Source organism: Hippoglossus hippoglossus, chromosome 21, assembly GCF_009819705.1.
Source record: "Hippoglossus hippoglossus isolate fHipHip1 chromosome 21, fHipHip1.pri, whole genome shotgun sequence".
NCBI lineage: Eukaryota > Metazoa > Chordata > Actinopteri > Pleuronectiformes > Pleuronectidae > Hippoglossus > Hippoglossus hippoglossus.
This window is the reverse complement of record NC_047171.1, coordinates 13,629,778-13,645,154: the sequence shown is the minus strand read 5'-3', so window position 1 is coordinate 13,645,154 and position 15,377 is coordinate 13,629,778. Positions and strand designations below refer to the sequence as shown.

Below are 15,377 nucleotides of genomic sequence, written 5' to 3'. Positions count from 1 at the left end.
GATGGATGTATAGCATAAGAAATGATTACATAACTTACCACATGTTTAAGTGAGGTTTTCGACTCGAAGGCTTTACCATATAGGAGCATTGAAGCAAGAATAAAATGAAACTCGTCACAGGTTTAATCCACTTTTCCCAATCTGCTTTCTTTTTATTGGAGCAAAGCTTGTTTGTACAGTAAACCAAATCTTTTAATGCTGTAAAAGTCCCTTCGTAAAAAAAATAAAAGAGATCACACCCACTGCACTCATTGTGCTACACAACAAAGAGCATGACTGTTGAGCCACGGTGGAGCATGCTCAGTGTGAACCGTGCATGACAACTTCACAATGGCCCACTGGCCAAGCGTAGTCAAAGGTAGGGCCTTTCGCAATCACCGCGTGCACTCTACGTGCACTTTCACATACAAACACCGCCCTTTGAACAACAGGCGTGTTCTGCACTTCAAACCTCAGAGTGTGTGTCGAACTGAAGTGGGACAAAGGCAGGTCGTCTGAATCAAGAAAATCTAACAAAACCTTTTGAGATCGACAACATACAAGTATCATACAAACATTGTGTCGCTTTCAAGGGATTTTCGGAAAAATAAATACTCACATCAAGAAAAAAAGTTTTTATTTAAGAACATATAACAGACAATACATTTCCATTCACATCATTTAAACCAACAGCTGTTCACTGACACTGGTGAGCTTTCACCAAGCTCACGTTCATTACACTTTTATGTGTAATTAAGTCGTCATTCTACATTCCTCAGTTGAAATCTTACCCTGTAACTGCTTGCAAAACATGTCTTTGTCTTTTCCCGTGAGACTAACGTGACCTGCCTCTGTGTGAATCCTTTCAAATACAAAATGCTAAAAAAAAAAAGAAACTTTAAAGCAGCACATTTGTGGATTTTATTTCTACAACAGAAACAAAACATCTCACTCATTCTCAGTTTATTGAAGGTTGAAAATCATTTTTGAGGCGTATTCATTTTAAAAGGCAAAAATTATACAAATCTAAATAATTTATAGACATAATAGGGATATTATTGCTTTATCCTTAAATACTTCAGCAAAAGCTGATCAGTAGTTCGCATTTTTAAGAGTAAACTACCCTTGACATTTGAACTTATTTAGAATTATCAGGAGGTCAATCAAATGTGCCAGAGTAAAATGTATAGCTAACACTTCCTGTACAGAATGCTGATTACTTTATAACCAGTTATTATTCCCTGCCATGTTCCTGTTTCTTACCAGCAGTTGAACTTGTGATTGAAGTTGCTCTCAGTTGAGGCAGATGTCTTCACACATTGGACATGTTTTCGGTTCAGCTTTTCGGGTGATCTGACTTCTCTTTCTGACTCTGTTTGACTGTTGCCTTAACAACCAGCTCATGTAAGTGCTCCAACTCTTAAATGTATGAAACACTAGTTTATTATATTGCTATGAGCAGTCTAATCATTGATCGAGATGCCTCTTGAGCAATAAGTGTTTCTTCGTGCGGCCTTTTTCTTTTCTCTTTACCACTCAGTGATCAGAGGCGATGACAAGGACCTTGTGACTTACATGACTTGATTTATATAGACAGTTTTATGTCTTGACTGATAACTTGCTATTAGTCGAAATGAATAAATTAACTTGTTTGCTCGTTAAAAGAAATTGTTTTGACAACCACTGATTTGGTTGACCCTTCAATTTTTTTTCCAAGAAAAAAGCCATTTAATAGTTCCACATTGTCTAATATTAAAATTTGCTGCTTTTTAAAAATCTTTTCTTTTCTATAATAGATTCAAAGCTTTTAGCTCTTGGATTGTTAATTGGAGTGATTCATCACCATCAAATTGATCAGAATTGGCTGAGAATAAAATGATAATAACATCACTACAGGTAAACCAAGCAGTATGGTCAAGGTCTCAGGCCGATTCTGGTTAGATGGAAGTATACTGGGGGTCATCCTGCTCAGTTTACCTTAGAAGACCTTATAACATATGCACTGTTGATATAACAATATGAGCAGCCTTGGATAATATTTTGAAAAAGTCTTACCCATCCAGAACCTTCCATGTTATCAGGTCTTTACAGATTTTCAGCAAGAAGAGACTCTTTCCATATCTGTAAATCAAGCAAAGTGGTTACTCTTACCTGCTCCATCTTCTTAAAGTCAGCTTTTCGTGAAATATACTCACTCCCTTTCCTCGTTAATGTCTCAACTCTAGCATTGGCTGGCAAAACTGAAGTATCTCTGACTTAAAGAGTGGATCTCCAATGTGTCCGGGAACTAGTCTTTCTTCGCTAGCACCGGCTGCTGAAGGGTTTAGCTAGCCTGGAAAACAATGATGATTGATGCTCACTACCAGGCCCGACACTGCAAGCTTCCTCCATGGGCGTCGATGCTGCCTTCTCCTTTCTCTCTCAAAATGCTGACTGGTCCACTGTGCTGGGGGCTGAAGACGTCCTGTCTGACAGTCATCTGCAATCTTCCACACTAGCGATGCTGAGGGCCACACTGCAGGTGCTTGTGGCTGTTAAACTCCTACTTGCTCAACACTGGCATATGTGGTGTATGGGCCCTTGCACTAGGACTACCCAAGACTCCCTTGTCATTGACCTTCATTCAAGTAAATACATTGAATATGAACACACTGCATTCACCCACATTACGTCTGAAATAAAACTCCCGGAAGGTGAAGAAAGTTTTGGACAGGCTGGTTTGCTAAACTTCACATTGATAAAAGAGAAGACAACAGATAACAACTCATTTCATCTTTTTTTTCTGAACCAATGACGCACTGAACCTCGTGTTACTTTACTATACAGTTTTATTCACTCTTTTTCTACTAATCAAAATATTTGAACAAATCTAGAATTCGGTTTGCTAGGAACAAGAAGAGTGAGGGATTCCCTTAATTCTAATCCAGATTCCTCATGAGTTTGACATTGGTACTATGAACCATTTACATACTGTGCTTCACATACAAAAAAAAAAAATCAAAAATACACTTGACACTTGGAATTGAGCACTCATAATAACGTGAGAAAGCAAAGTGGTGTAATTCTAGCTCATCTGAGGGCCTGATGCAACTATGTTATTTGACAAAAACCAAATTAAAAGACAAAATTAATTGCCCAGCAGAAAACTTTCCATGATGTTTAAGATCGGACTTAAAAAAAAATAAAAAAAAATACAACAATTTAATCTTCACTCCTGATACCATAGGCACAATATACACACACTTCAGCGCACAAAAGGAAAATGTCTTCGTCGGGAAACATCTATCACAATTAGGGAAGGGTATCATCTGCACTCATGTCTTGTGTATACAGTCCTTCTTGCTTCAGTAAAGTCTGACTTGTGTGTTCCTCTAATGCTTTCAGATGACTGCCTCAAAGTAACCTGCAGCTTTCCTGACCATTCCTTTGCTCACCTCCTCGCCTCTCCTGCTAAGAACTGAAGCCTGTTGAATGGATACAGGATAGAACAAATAGTTATTCTGCACTTTCATGAGCTCACTCTGTACTGTGCTAAGAGGGAGATGTGAAACTGAACGCTACTTACCAAAACATGAAATATTTAATACCGCCGCGAGCCGTAGCTACCACCACCACCGCCACCAGAGTTGTAGCCACCTGCAGGGAAGGATTTGGTCACTGGATGTGTCGTTTTGAGATCCGTGTGTGACACGAAGAGTTAGGAGGGTAAATCTCACCTCCATACGGTCCTCCCGAGTTTCTGCCACCAAAGTTGTTTCCCTTCATGGGCCCATAGCTGGACTGCTGTCCACTATAATTTCCAAAATCGTTGTAATTTCCACCTCCTCCATAACCTGAAGATGCCAAATGTCCATATTATGGCCAGACTTGATTCCAGCTGTCTCATGCTCGTGCATAGCACTAAATGTAACATGCAGAATTCTCGTTTCAATTTCATTTTTACCTCCACCATTGCCTCCATAGCCTCCATCGCAGCCGCCACCAAATCCTCCTCCCTGGTTGCCGTACCCTGGGCCACCACCTCCGTAGCCCCCTCGGCCTCCTCCATAACCTTGACCTCCTCCATAATTTCCTCCTGGTCCTAAAATGGTGAAAAACATGCAAACCTTATTTATTAACGTGACATAATCAACTCATGTGTGGTATTTACATAACATAGTTGTAAAACCCTTTCGGAAGACATTTATACATTTTATACATCCTAAAGATTTATTAACAACTCACCATTGTCAAAATCATCACCGTAACCCCCTCTGCCTCCGCCATAGCCACCTGAAAATGAGGATGGTAACATTTATTATAACAACAGTGATTTCTTTGTTTATTCTTCAAGTCTTGTCACAGATGAGACCAGGTAAATATGATAAGGCCACTGTTGTGTTGAGGTTCTGCAGGGTAGTAGTATTTATAAAATGCTGACATATGTTGATCATTAACATTTCAAAAATATGACTAAGACAAACATCCATCGCCTCTGGCTCTGTAACCACTTGAACACACGAAGGGAGAGTTCACAGGCACAGAATAGAACTGTAGTCTGGGCAGGCCAAGTTGAGTAACTGGTTTAGTTGGTTATGACCGTGCCCATTAATTTGCTTACATTAGATCAAAAGAAGAGATACATTCAATTGCGATTGTGAAACTATGTTGTAATCTCCTTTCGTCACGCAAACATCCCATCTGCAGTAGTGAGACAGACATTTTTGAGACCAGACACTTTCATCAGATAAGTGAATACGACTCACCTCTGCCGCCACTGAAGTTGCCACCACCTCCAAAATTACTCCCTCTGCCCATGAAGTTTCCAGATCCTCCACTCCTGTCTGATATGAACAAGGTTGCCAATTTTTAAAACAAGATTAGCTACTTAAAAATATATAATAGTGTAATGTGATGTGCACTTACCTCTGTTGTTGGACATGGCGCACATTTCCTGTTTTGACAGAGCTTTCCTGACCTCACAATTGTGGGAGTTGATCGAGTGGAACTTCTGAGCTGCAAGGACAAAGAAGAGAAAGAATGTAGCTCTACACCATTGCTTAACATTTCCTAACAGCCAAGATATCTCTGAAGTCTTAACAACCACATACCAACAATTTTATCTACAGTGTCGTGGTCATCAAAGGAGACGAAGCAGAACCCTCTCTTCTTCCCAGTGGAGCGTTCCTCCATGATGTCGATGCATTCGATCTTCCCGTAGTTCTCAAAATGCTCCCGGATGTGGTACTCCTCGGTGTCCTCCTTGATTCCCCCAACAAAGATCTTTTTCACCGTCATATGGGCACCAGGTTTGTTGGAGTCCTGAAACCGAGTGCATCAGTGAGCGCACATTAAATATTAACTGTTGGAATCTGGCGTCTGGTCTGGGACTCGTTTACCTCTCTGGACACAGCCCTCTTGGGTTCAACGACGCGGCCGTCTACTTTGTGCGGCCTCGCTTTCATGGCTTCGTCGACTTCAATTACGGAGGAATACGTTACAAAGCCGAACCCCCTCGACCGCTTGCTGCTGGGGTCCCTCATCACCTGGAAAACGACACACTGGCTCATGTCAACAGCTGGAGGGGCGTGTGGCTATGTTTTTAATGTCCTGTGTGTATTCTCAGAAGTTACAGATACGTACCACACAGTCCGTGAGGCTTCCCCATTGCTCAAAATGGGCCCGTAAACTCTCCTCCGTGGTTTCAAAGCTCAGCCCTCCAATGAAGAGTTTCCTGAGCTGCTCAGGCTCCTTAGATTCACAGTCCTAAAAAAAAAAGAAGAAGCAAAACAAGAGAAGAAATGAAGTTATATCGTAAATGCTGTTACAGAATAGCACCACATACGTCATAACCATGGTTACATAACGTTACTTCACTATTACAGTAGAAAATGTGCTTGTATCCGTCACTATATCCTTGACAGCCGATACGTTGAGGTTATTCCAGCGGTGGCACCAAGCCAAGCTAACTGCGCTTGTAAAAGGTCAACTTAAATTTTATTTGAGGCAACAGACCGACATTTTATCTTCTTCATCAAATAAATCATGTGATATCGAAGCAGAAAATCATCAGGGCGAAGCTAACGGTGCGTAAAACCGACTGAGAGGCCTAGTTAGCTTTAGCAACAAGCTAGCCTTCTCTGGGATAGCCGCAGATCCACTACTGTGCTATTACATAATTAATATATATATACTACAACAAATAGCAGCATTAATACATTAACTGTGATAAGGGAGAATCATGACAACTATCCAAAACCCTACGTAGAGCCGTCAGGTGCCAACACCGCCCACTTAGCTTGTAGCATTTTTGACAGCCCTTAGCTTATCTTAGCTTAGCTGGGGCTGTAAGCTAGCTCTTGAGCTGCGTTTCAGCTGCAGAACACCCGCACACGAAACCGCAACACCGCACAGTCCTTCACCGGTTTTGCACGTGTGTCACAGTACACCAGTGGGGTTGCACCATTTGTACATGCACGTTGGTTTAATTTGCAACATTTGCGAGCAACTCACCTCCATTTCGCTGATGTCCGTGGTTTCGCAGGCGCAGACGTGAGCGGGTCATGTGACGAGGAGAGCGATGATGATGAGGATGCTGCTGCAGAATGTCTGCTCTGTCCAACCTGGACCTTTCAGTACAAATACAGCACAGACTAGCTTCTGTGGCGCACGTGTACGAACTCTAACGTCTTATTCTAGTCATATGAGACATTTTATTCTACGGTTCAATCTTATTTAGCTATACGTTAGTACAAAAAAAGCGAAAATTTGTGCCATCTACTGGTTAAAAGAAAAACAAAGACTCCTCATCAGACCCTGATCTGTTGGGGCAGACCTCAGCCCTTCATGGCTACAGCTTTTCATTCAAAAGAGTAAACGTTACGCTGCTTGTCTCCAAGAAGAAAATGCACAATACTGTTCAAAGCGTTTTTAATATTTCTCCCGTGCAATAGCATCATCTGGTATTTGTCTTATTGGTCCAAAATTCATTCTGGAGCACGAGGACGACTTCGAGTCTGCAGGCACAGACATAAAGGCTCGTCTTCAGGGACAAGAAGAACAAGGAGTCCTGCAACAGATGAGTGAGCCCCACAGAGCCCTGGTCCCACAAGTCAGTCTGGGATTACACGAGAAGACACTGAGACACAACAGAATAGTGGCAAAATACATGGAACGACCTACATGAAAAGTATACCTTGAAAAAAAGGTGCACATGTGTCCCAAGGAAAAATTATACTGTTTCAGGGGCAAGAAAATGTGGATTTATTGCACACTGTATGAAGTTCATGTATGAAAAAGATGTTTGAAACCATCTTCACTTCGATGCATTTTTCCCCCCCACATGAGTCAAAAACTTGGAGACAGCTGGATTGAGATGATAATCATTTATTACTGGTTTTGCCGGAAGCAAATAATCCTGTCCGGTTTTGGTTGCTTAACCCTTGGGCCTTAAGTAAACAGCAGAAGGGAAAAGAAGCTGCTCTAATAATCTAACTTAATTTGAATGAATTTTATGTGGTTTATTGTCAAAGCCAACAAACATAAAAAAAAAAAAAACCTGGCTGTAGAAAACAAATATCATGTGACAGGTTCAGATGTGAGCCAGATGAACATTGTGACAAAAGCCTAAAAGTGACGTATAAAACTACAAACAAATTAACACCGCTCCCTCAAAGTTCCCATTAAATTAAGTGAAAATGCTGCTCTTGTGCTGGAATGATACATAGCTTGTGGCCATTTGAATTTATTAGACTTAACGGGACATGTTTATAGAAATGTGCAACTTGAAAACATAGCTCAAACAAAAATAATATATCTCTTTTAGTGAATTTCAACACAGGGCCCCTCTACAAGACAAGTCTAGCTGGCCTGCTTTATGCATCAGTTACCGACACTGCAAACACGCTTGTCAAAAACACTGACTAAAAGAGATGCAACACAATTTTTTTTAAGTCAAACAACTATCAACAGGGAATGGAATAAAGAACTCAATAAATCTGGGTGATGTCATGAAAGTGTATTTTCACTGCAGACAGACGTGAATTGTTTGACTTATTGCTTTGTTCATCATCTTAAGTAGCTCCCACATTGTTAACTTTCCATCCTTGTATTGTAAACTGTTGTGGCGCTACAGATTTAGCCTCAGCCGTCAGCTGTAATTGTGGAAATGTGGCCCACATCTGCGTTTTCAGTCCGAGTCAGATCTTGCTGACAAGAATACTTCATCGGACGGAAGTATGATCTATGGTCCGTGTGACTGAGCCTTGTTGAGGCTGACCAGCATCTCCAAATATATGACTGTTTTATGGTTGAGACAATGTCTGTCATTAACTTTATTGTCGTGTGTGTGAGGGGAAATGCAGCCCCAATAAAAGGGTAATGTTTTTCTGACAATAATATTGATGAGTATTTATGATCGGACCATAGTTCACATTCAAGAGCCAATTTGTGTTTTGCACCTTTTTATTCCGCTGCAGTAACTGTATTTGCTTGGAGATAATAGACATGTTATAGCTTTTACAGTGCAGTATTACCTCCCACTAAGTGTAATGGTAACATGGTTTTCACTTCAGAGCATATACAGTAGGCCAGCCTTGCTCAGTGGAGATTATTTAAAGCAGTAATATCACCACTGTCCTATTTTTATTGTTTTATTAATTTATATTCGCTGTCCCGCCATGTGTGATCATGAGAAAACCATCTTCCGCTCTGAAAATTGGACCCTGTTGGACCGTTTGAGGAACGCTGATGGTTCTGCTGACGATAAAAAGCCGTATTTTATCTGTGCATTTGCAGTCGACACCTGTTCTGCAAGACCGTTGTCACACTTGGCACATGGAGCCTGTGAGCGCCTCCGATGTTCAACTGGAGCAGATGGTGGAGAATATGGTCCAAATGTCGTGATAGTTTTTTTCCCTTGTTTGTTTTGGAATAAACAGGAGTTACAATCCCAACAAGCCTTAGGAAACATTATATAACAGTTGTGCCGTAAAATAAATCACGTCTTTACCTGCATGCTTCAGAAACTGAAACTTTGTTACTGAGATAAATTTTATTTTATTCTTTAATCTAATTATTATTTATTATCACATATAAACTAACTCTAAAGTGATCATATAGGTTTGTGCCTTTCACCCAATGTCAGCTGAGTTCGGCTCCAACTCCCCCTGTGACCCCCCAAAGAATAAGCGGTATAGATAACAGATGGATGGATGAATGGATAGAAACACATTTTTTTGCTCCAGTAACCTAATATTTACCTCCTATATTATCATTATGATGCACACATTTGACCACTGCCGGCGGTTGTCCTGAAGCAAAAAGCCATAAAACACATATTTATGTCAATATAATTATGTATTTTAATTTATTTCACACTTTGTCATTTTAATTTTTTGAATAATTACCGTAACTTAAAATCTATTAGCAAAAGTCAGTGGTGGAATGTAATTATGTACAGTTATTTCTTGAGTTTTTAGTTTCTCTGTGTAGCTACTTCCATTACATTCTCGAGAGATGATGTGATTTTACTCCAGTGTTGCTCTGACAACTGATTCATCAGGCTACAAAATAAGAAAATGTGAAAACAATGAAGGGGTCTAAATACTTAATGCACTGTGAATAGGTTTTAAAATATACAACACTTTTATTTGTAATGAAACACATGTAATGAAATGGCAGTTTTTAGACTAATGGTCAAGAATCAGTGACATTTGAAGAACAGCATGGTTCAAAATGCAAAGTAATGTTGATCAACATCATCAAACAACCGTATAAGTAAATAACGTAACTAGACACTTGACAATTGTACCTAATTTTGTGTTGTTTTTTTAAATGTATTTGTTTATTTGATGGGGATAGAGCACTTTAATGAACAATATAATTAATTATAAAATTACAAAAAGCAAGATAAATAAAGAAAGTAAGACTGATGCAGTACAATTAACAAATACAGACAGTATACAAATACTCAAAAAGGACAAAACACAGTACACTTAAGCCCCATGTTTTTCATTCTTACATCCCAAACACACTTGTAATTATGAACCGAAGCCCTGTGATCTCCACTGAGAGGCTGACGAAGAATCTCATGGTCGAAGATGGAGAAGCTGAGCTGAGAGTAAACGGTGCAGTATCAGCCTCTCGCAGGCGGAGTTTGACGGATGCTCTGTGTACACCCCCCACGCCCCAACCTCAGGACAACATGTTTGTTTGGTTGTTGATCACATCCCCTGGTCTTTGTACCAAACTGCCCCCTGACACAAAGATCTATCACAGGTCCCACACACCGCTACCTGCCAGGGACATTTCTATTTTGTACACTTTTGGTGACTGCTCTGCCAACACCGGTGGGAAAAAAGGGTTTTTATTTCTAAGTCAGTATCAGCATCTGTTTTGTCATTGTATGTTTGAGGTATGTATCACAGCTGCATATGCTGGTAAGGCCTTCAAACTGTAGGTCCGGTGCAAGAAGACGGAGATTTAAATGCAATTAGAAATTCATTTACATCAAATGGATTAAAAGATGAATTAAATTATTAGTTAATGACACTCGTAAAGACGTCTTGGTTTGCTGTGATTTACACAATCTCGGCCTTGATTGTAATTTTTCCCCGCGACAAGTGAGTGATATAACGACCCCCTGAAATAGAGGGGGATGTCGTTCCTGGTGTGGACTAAAAGGAAGCACTTAGAACCGTGATTAAATAATTAATACAGGTTTTATACCCATTTTACACTTCCAAATTATGGTTCGCCATATATCTGGGAAACAGCCACTGAGGAGAACCGTGTCAGCAAAAATGTAATGTACAGTAAATCTTTGCGAGGGAGGAGCCAGCGGCTGCAAATCATGGTCGCGAGGTGAGGGGGTGACATGAATATAACCTCCCCCCCCCCCCCCCCCACGTTCTGATCAGGTGGCACGGATGAAAACACACAGTATGGAAAAACACTCACAAACACACTCATTTATACACACTCATTTATATAACTGTAAAGACTTTTGACCTTTGCATTACTTTAATTTGAGGATATTAATCTGATTACTGCCCCTGTTTGTATTCTTCATCACTGAGGTTATAGAGGAAGTGATCCAACAGTAGGTGGCACCACATCACAATGCTCCACATGTGCCAGAGTCAAGGATCAGACACAAGAACTGCTAATCGACCTTTTAATCCACTTTAACTAAAATAAAATAACAATTTTCCTCTGGATAATAATCACACACATGCCTTGAAACAGTTTTTTTGCAATTTGCACATAGCAAATATCTGCATTAGGATTACTTACACAAAGAACCTCTAATAATAAGGGCCTTTTTTGTTTTGCCTCATTGTCCTCTTGTTTCCAGTGTGTCCTCTAGATGGCACCATGGTCCACGAGAAGAAGAGCATTTTACTACCAAATTATCTCACCTTGTAAATGTCAAACAATATTCCCCAAAACTAAATTATTATTTTTCCCATGTGTCACATGTCTGCCTCCTTGATTATAAACAATCACCGAAAAGACGTAATTATATTTGTTTCTATTTGTTCACATAATTGATGCAATTATGGTGAATGGATTTTTTTGTTATTGGCCCATCAGCTGTTGCATCACAAAAATATACTTCAAGAGGCAGACTGAGGAAAACTTACTGATTTATTTAGGCATTAGTTTGTGACTTTGAGAAACGTTTCAGACGATCACACTGCAGCAGTTTGTTTTTCTTATTTTTTGAGACACAAGTCATATACGTTTGCTTTGTCTTAACATTTATCACGTGAAATATTTTTAATGGCCCAATCGCTCCTCACAAACCCCAGCCCTCCACTGCCCACGGAGCCCGGGTGTCGAGGTTGACCTTGTCCACAGAAAGCGTAGACTTGGCTCCAGGACTCCATTAGGGAAGCCCGCCTGCCATAACCTGGGTTTGGGCAGACGGACATACGCAAATGGAAACTCTGAGGAAATGGAGATTCGGAGCAGGGAAACCAGGGAGTCAATTTAGTCACTGTCTACTACCTTTTCACATGCAAGTACAAAGCCAATCTCAGATGCTGGTGTTGACGAGAATCTCTCTCTGAGGAATTTGGGGAGAGAACAATTCCGAGCATCTGTTTCCTGTTCACTCTCATGGAGGAAACCGGGTGTAAATCACACCAAATATAAATAGAATCAGCATTCAATTTACAGGAGCTAAAGTTGGTCACTGTGGCCTTGCTTTTTGCTCCTCGCCCTCAATGACATGTTGTAATATTTGCAGTGAGAGTTGATAGAGGACATAAAGGCGATAACTGAATTCAAATGCATGACATGACAATAATGTTACTAATTAAATACAGCAAGAATAGTTTGTATTGCTTAGCCCAGAACGACATGTTCTGCAGGAATATTGCACAAAATGTTATATATCACACATTTTTATAAGGATGATAACTATATCTTCTAGAATAACCCCTAAAGTCCAAATAAACAGCAACCTCCAGCATTATGATTAAAAGAGGGTTTTAGAGTTGTGTAGCATTGTAATATAAATCCTATGAGGTAAATTAAATAAGGGATCTGGATTCGCTATATCATCCCAACATCGTAAACTTGAATAAATGCAAAAATATATTTTTCTTGGCATAGCTGGTCATAAAATATGTGTCACTATAATATTGATATAATGCTTCTGAATTTTAGAAAGATTGTCTTGGCCATGAAATATTCTACTTATTACCTTGTAATCGCATTATATTTAATTTCCTGGGACATATTCAATGAAATTAACAATTAAGAAAACCATTTTAAGATGATGCTTGTGTTTTAACCTGTACTGTAGATATGAGAATGATGAAATTACACGATGAGATCAAGATAGAAGTTAATGTTAGAGTTTGGGAGTTTTTAGTTTTTACACTTAGAGATAAGAGAGATAAATAACTTTTTATAAAGGAATGGTTGTTGATACTTAATCCCTCTTCACCTTTACTCAGTTATTTGTTTTGCCTGACATGACACACATTAGTTTCTAAGAAAACGGATGCACTTTGTTTGCGTTTTAATATCGACGTGTTGCTCTTGTCTGATACATGGTGGCCATCACACTGTGTATTGATACTGACAGAGCCTTTTAAATGAGCCACAGGTCAGGATGAGCTCGGAGCACCTCTCCCCTTCTCCTGTACATGGACAAATAATTACACGTTTCCTCCGAATGCTCTATGGGAGCAATAAAGTGCGCTCGGCTCTATATGCTTTGTCAATCCTTTTCTAAATGGATAATGCATTCTGCTGGGATTCAAGACATTTGTGGGAAATAAATCACAAAAATTGTCTAATTCTTGTGATTTTAATATCGCGAGAGTGAACTTCCCTCTTGCCTTTTCAGGTAAAATGGAAGGAGGAGGTGGGATTATGCCGGGGGACAGTCCAATGCATTGGCCTATTGATGTCCAGAGAAGAGACGCAGATAGTATGGTGTAATAAAAACCTTTATTTACAGCTCCTCAGCGGAGAGCAACAGAGGAGAGCTGTTTCCCTCTGGCACTAATTGACTGCCTGCAGCAGGAGAAACATAGACTCTCACCCCTCGCTGGTGCACTACTCTCAGATGTAATAATAACCACTAGGCTTTCTCTCAATGTACTTCCAAAGTCATTGTTCTCCACATCCATTGTAAAGGAGTATTCATTTTGACTGAGTAATAATAAATAGAAGATTTGGGGAACGTGTTTCTGTGCATGTCTGCTCTCTGCTAAAAGAGCTCGTAGTAATCTGTGCAGCAGCTCCGAAGGCAGTTGTGTGCGGTCCATTCAGAGCATGTCCCCTCTTCCTGGGTGAGAACTAAAGGGGAGGGTGGGGGCAGGTGTGGGAGTCAAGGGAAAACCATCTCTCCTTTCCCCTAATTTTTGTGTACAGGCAACAAACGACCACAAAAGTGCTGCTTTCACAGTTTTCTGTGGCCAGACGTTGAGCTCCCGGCAGAACGAGACAAAGGAATGGCGGGATGATGAAGTCCCGAGCAGTGCGGGGCAGGTGTTTCCTCTGTCTCCCGGGAGCCGAGGAGTACACCTGCCCACTACTAACCCACTGTGATGGATCGATGAAGCAGTAACTGACTCAGCACTTCAAGAGCTCTACCTGGGATTAGAGCACAGAGGACCTGATTGAAACACACTGTCATCCCACAAACAATAACACACATCCATCTTGGAGGGCCGGCTCCTCGTCCCTCCCCTGTGCTTTACCATCACTGAGAATGATTGCACTGTTGATGATGAGAGGAGCAATTTATTGGATGAGAGGCAATGGCTAAATTTCTGGAGACATGATGTCTAATGGCTCCACTTGCACACAGTAAACACTATCTGCATCACTATGAAGCAGCTGAATTATGACCTCCGCACCTGGTGATCGCACACACTCACACTCTCACACACACACACACAAACACACACAGAGGCAAATACAAGCATGTACATACATGTACAAGCAAAAATACAAACATATAAACCTCAAAATAGGCATTTACACAAACTCACTCGCACACACATGAACACACACACAAAATAACATTGTCATGCACACACAGGCAAACATGTTGTAATGTTTGGAATCGGACGATTCTCCATTTAAAACAAGAATAACCATAAGGTCTTCGTGGTCCCGGGAGTCGATGACTAATGTTGTATAATAGCTGGTGCTGGCACGGGTCATTCTGCAAGTCGACCCAGGCAAATCCTCTATGGTCTGTTATCCAGTTAGAAAAATGACTGTTCAACAAATTATTTAATCAAATTATATCCTGAAGATGGAAAAATTGTGTTGTAGGAAACTTTTGAAACAGCTGTCACAGTAATATGGCAAATAATCAAACCCCAATAATGCCAAAGATTCTTTTGAAGTGTGATATGTTTGTTCTCACTTCAGGCAAATGTTTTAATACTTTTATTTACTGAACTGAATTAAATTAAGATTTATTTTTTTCCCCCCGTGGAATGCAACTTTGATTCAATGATGAGGTTTAACTTTCACAAATGTGACTTTTTTCATTGCAGAACATTTTGTGTTGTGCAAAGAAAGGACAGCGGAAAATAAGTATAGAGTGGAACTAAGTCCAATGAATGTGATTTATGTTGGAAAAATAAAGTTGGGCTGATGAAATCGCACTGACCTTTATTTCACTGAAATTCAACTTGTATCTGTTATTGGTTGCTTTTCGTATCATTGTTAATGATCGATAAAAAAATTGTGAGGTGGGGGTATAGATGGGGGCCATGCCAGGAACAGTTTAGGAACCACAAACTGGATGAGGAAGCCATGAATAAAATCCCATGCAATGCTTAGACACAACTTTGGAGGGAGCCTGAAGCATGAGGCTGAACCCAAACTGAACGCCCACATGCTATTAGCCTCTCTCTCTTTCTCTTAGGCAAATAATGGTA

General features: G+C 40.3%; 1 protein-coding gene across 2 annotated transcripts; it reads right to left on the bottom strand.

The window, feature by feature from the left end:
• Positions 1–128: 128 nt before the first annotated feature.
• hnrnpa3 (heterogeneous nuclear ribonucleoprotein A3) lies at positions 129–6,628 on the bottom strand. 2 transcript variants are annotated; one of them, XM_034575330.1, is made up of 11 exons: positions 6,472–6,628; positions 5,602–5,724; positions 5,358–5,504; positions 5,070–5,280; positions 4,885–4,974; positions 4,725–4,802; positions 4,204–4,251; positions 3,923–4,054; positions 3,696–3,812; positions 3,545–3,615; positions 129–3,443 (listed from the first exon to the last, which is right to left on the bottom strand). In XM_034575330.1, exons 1-10 carry the CDS (start codon positions 6,475–6,477, stop codon positions 3,560–3,562), a joined length of 1,008 nt encoding a protein of 335 aa, XP_034431221.1. In that variant the 5' UTR covers positions 6,478–6,628; the 3' UTR covers positions 129–3,443; positions 3,545–3,559. The 2 variants fall into 2 exon arrangements, with proteins under 2 accessions (XP_034431221.1, XP_034431220.1); XM_034575329.1 differs by having other exon boundaries at positions 3,923–4,060; positions 6,472–6,532.
• Positions 6,629–15,377: the final 8,749 nt, after the last annotated feature.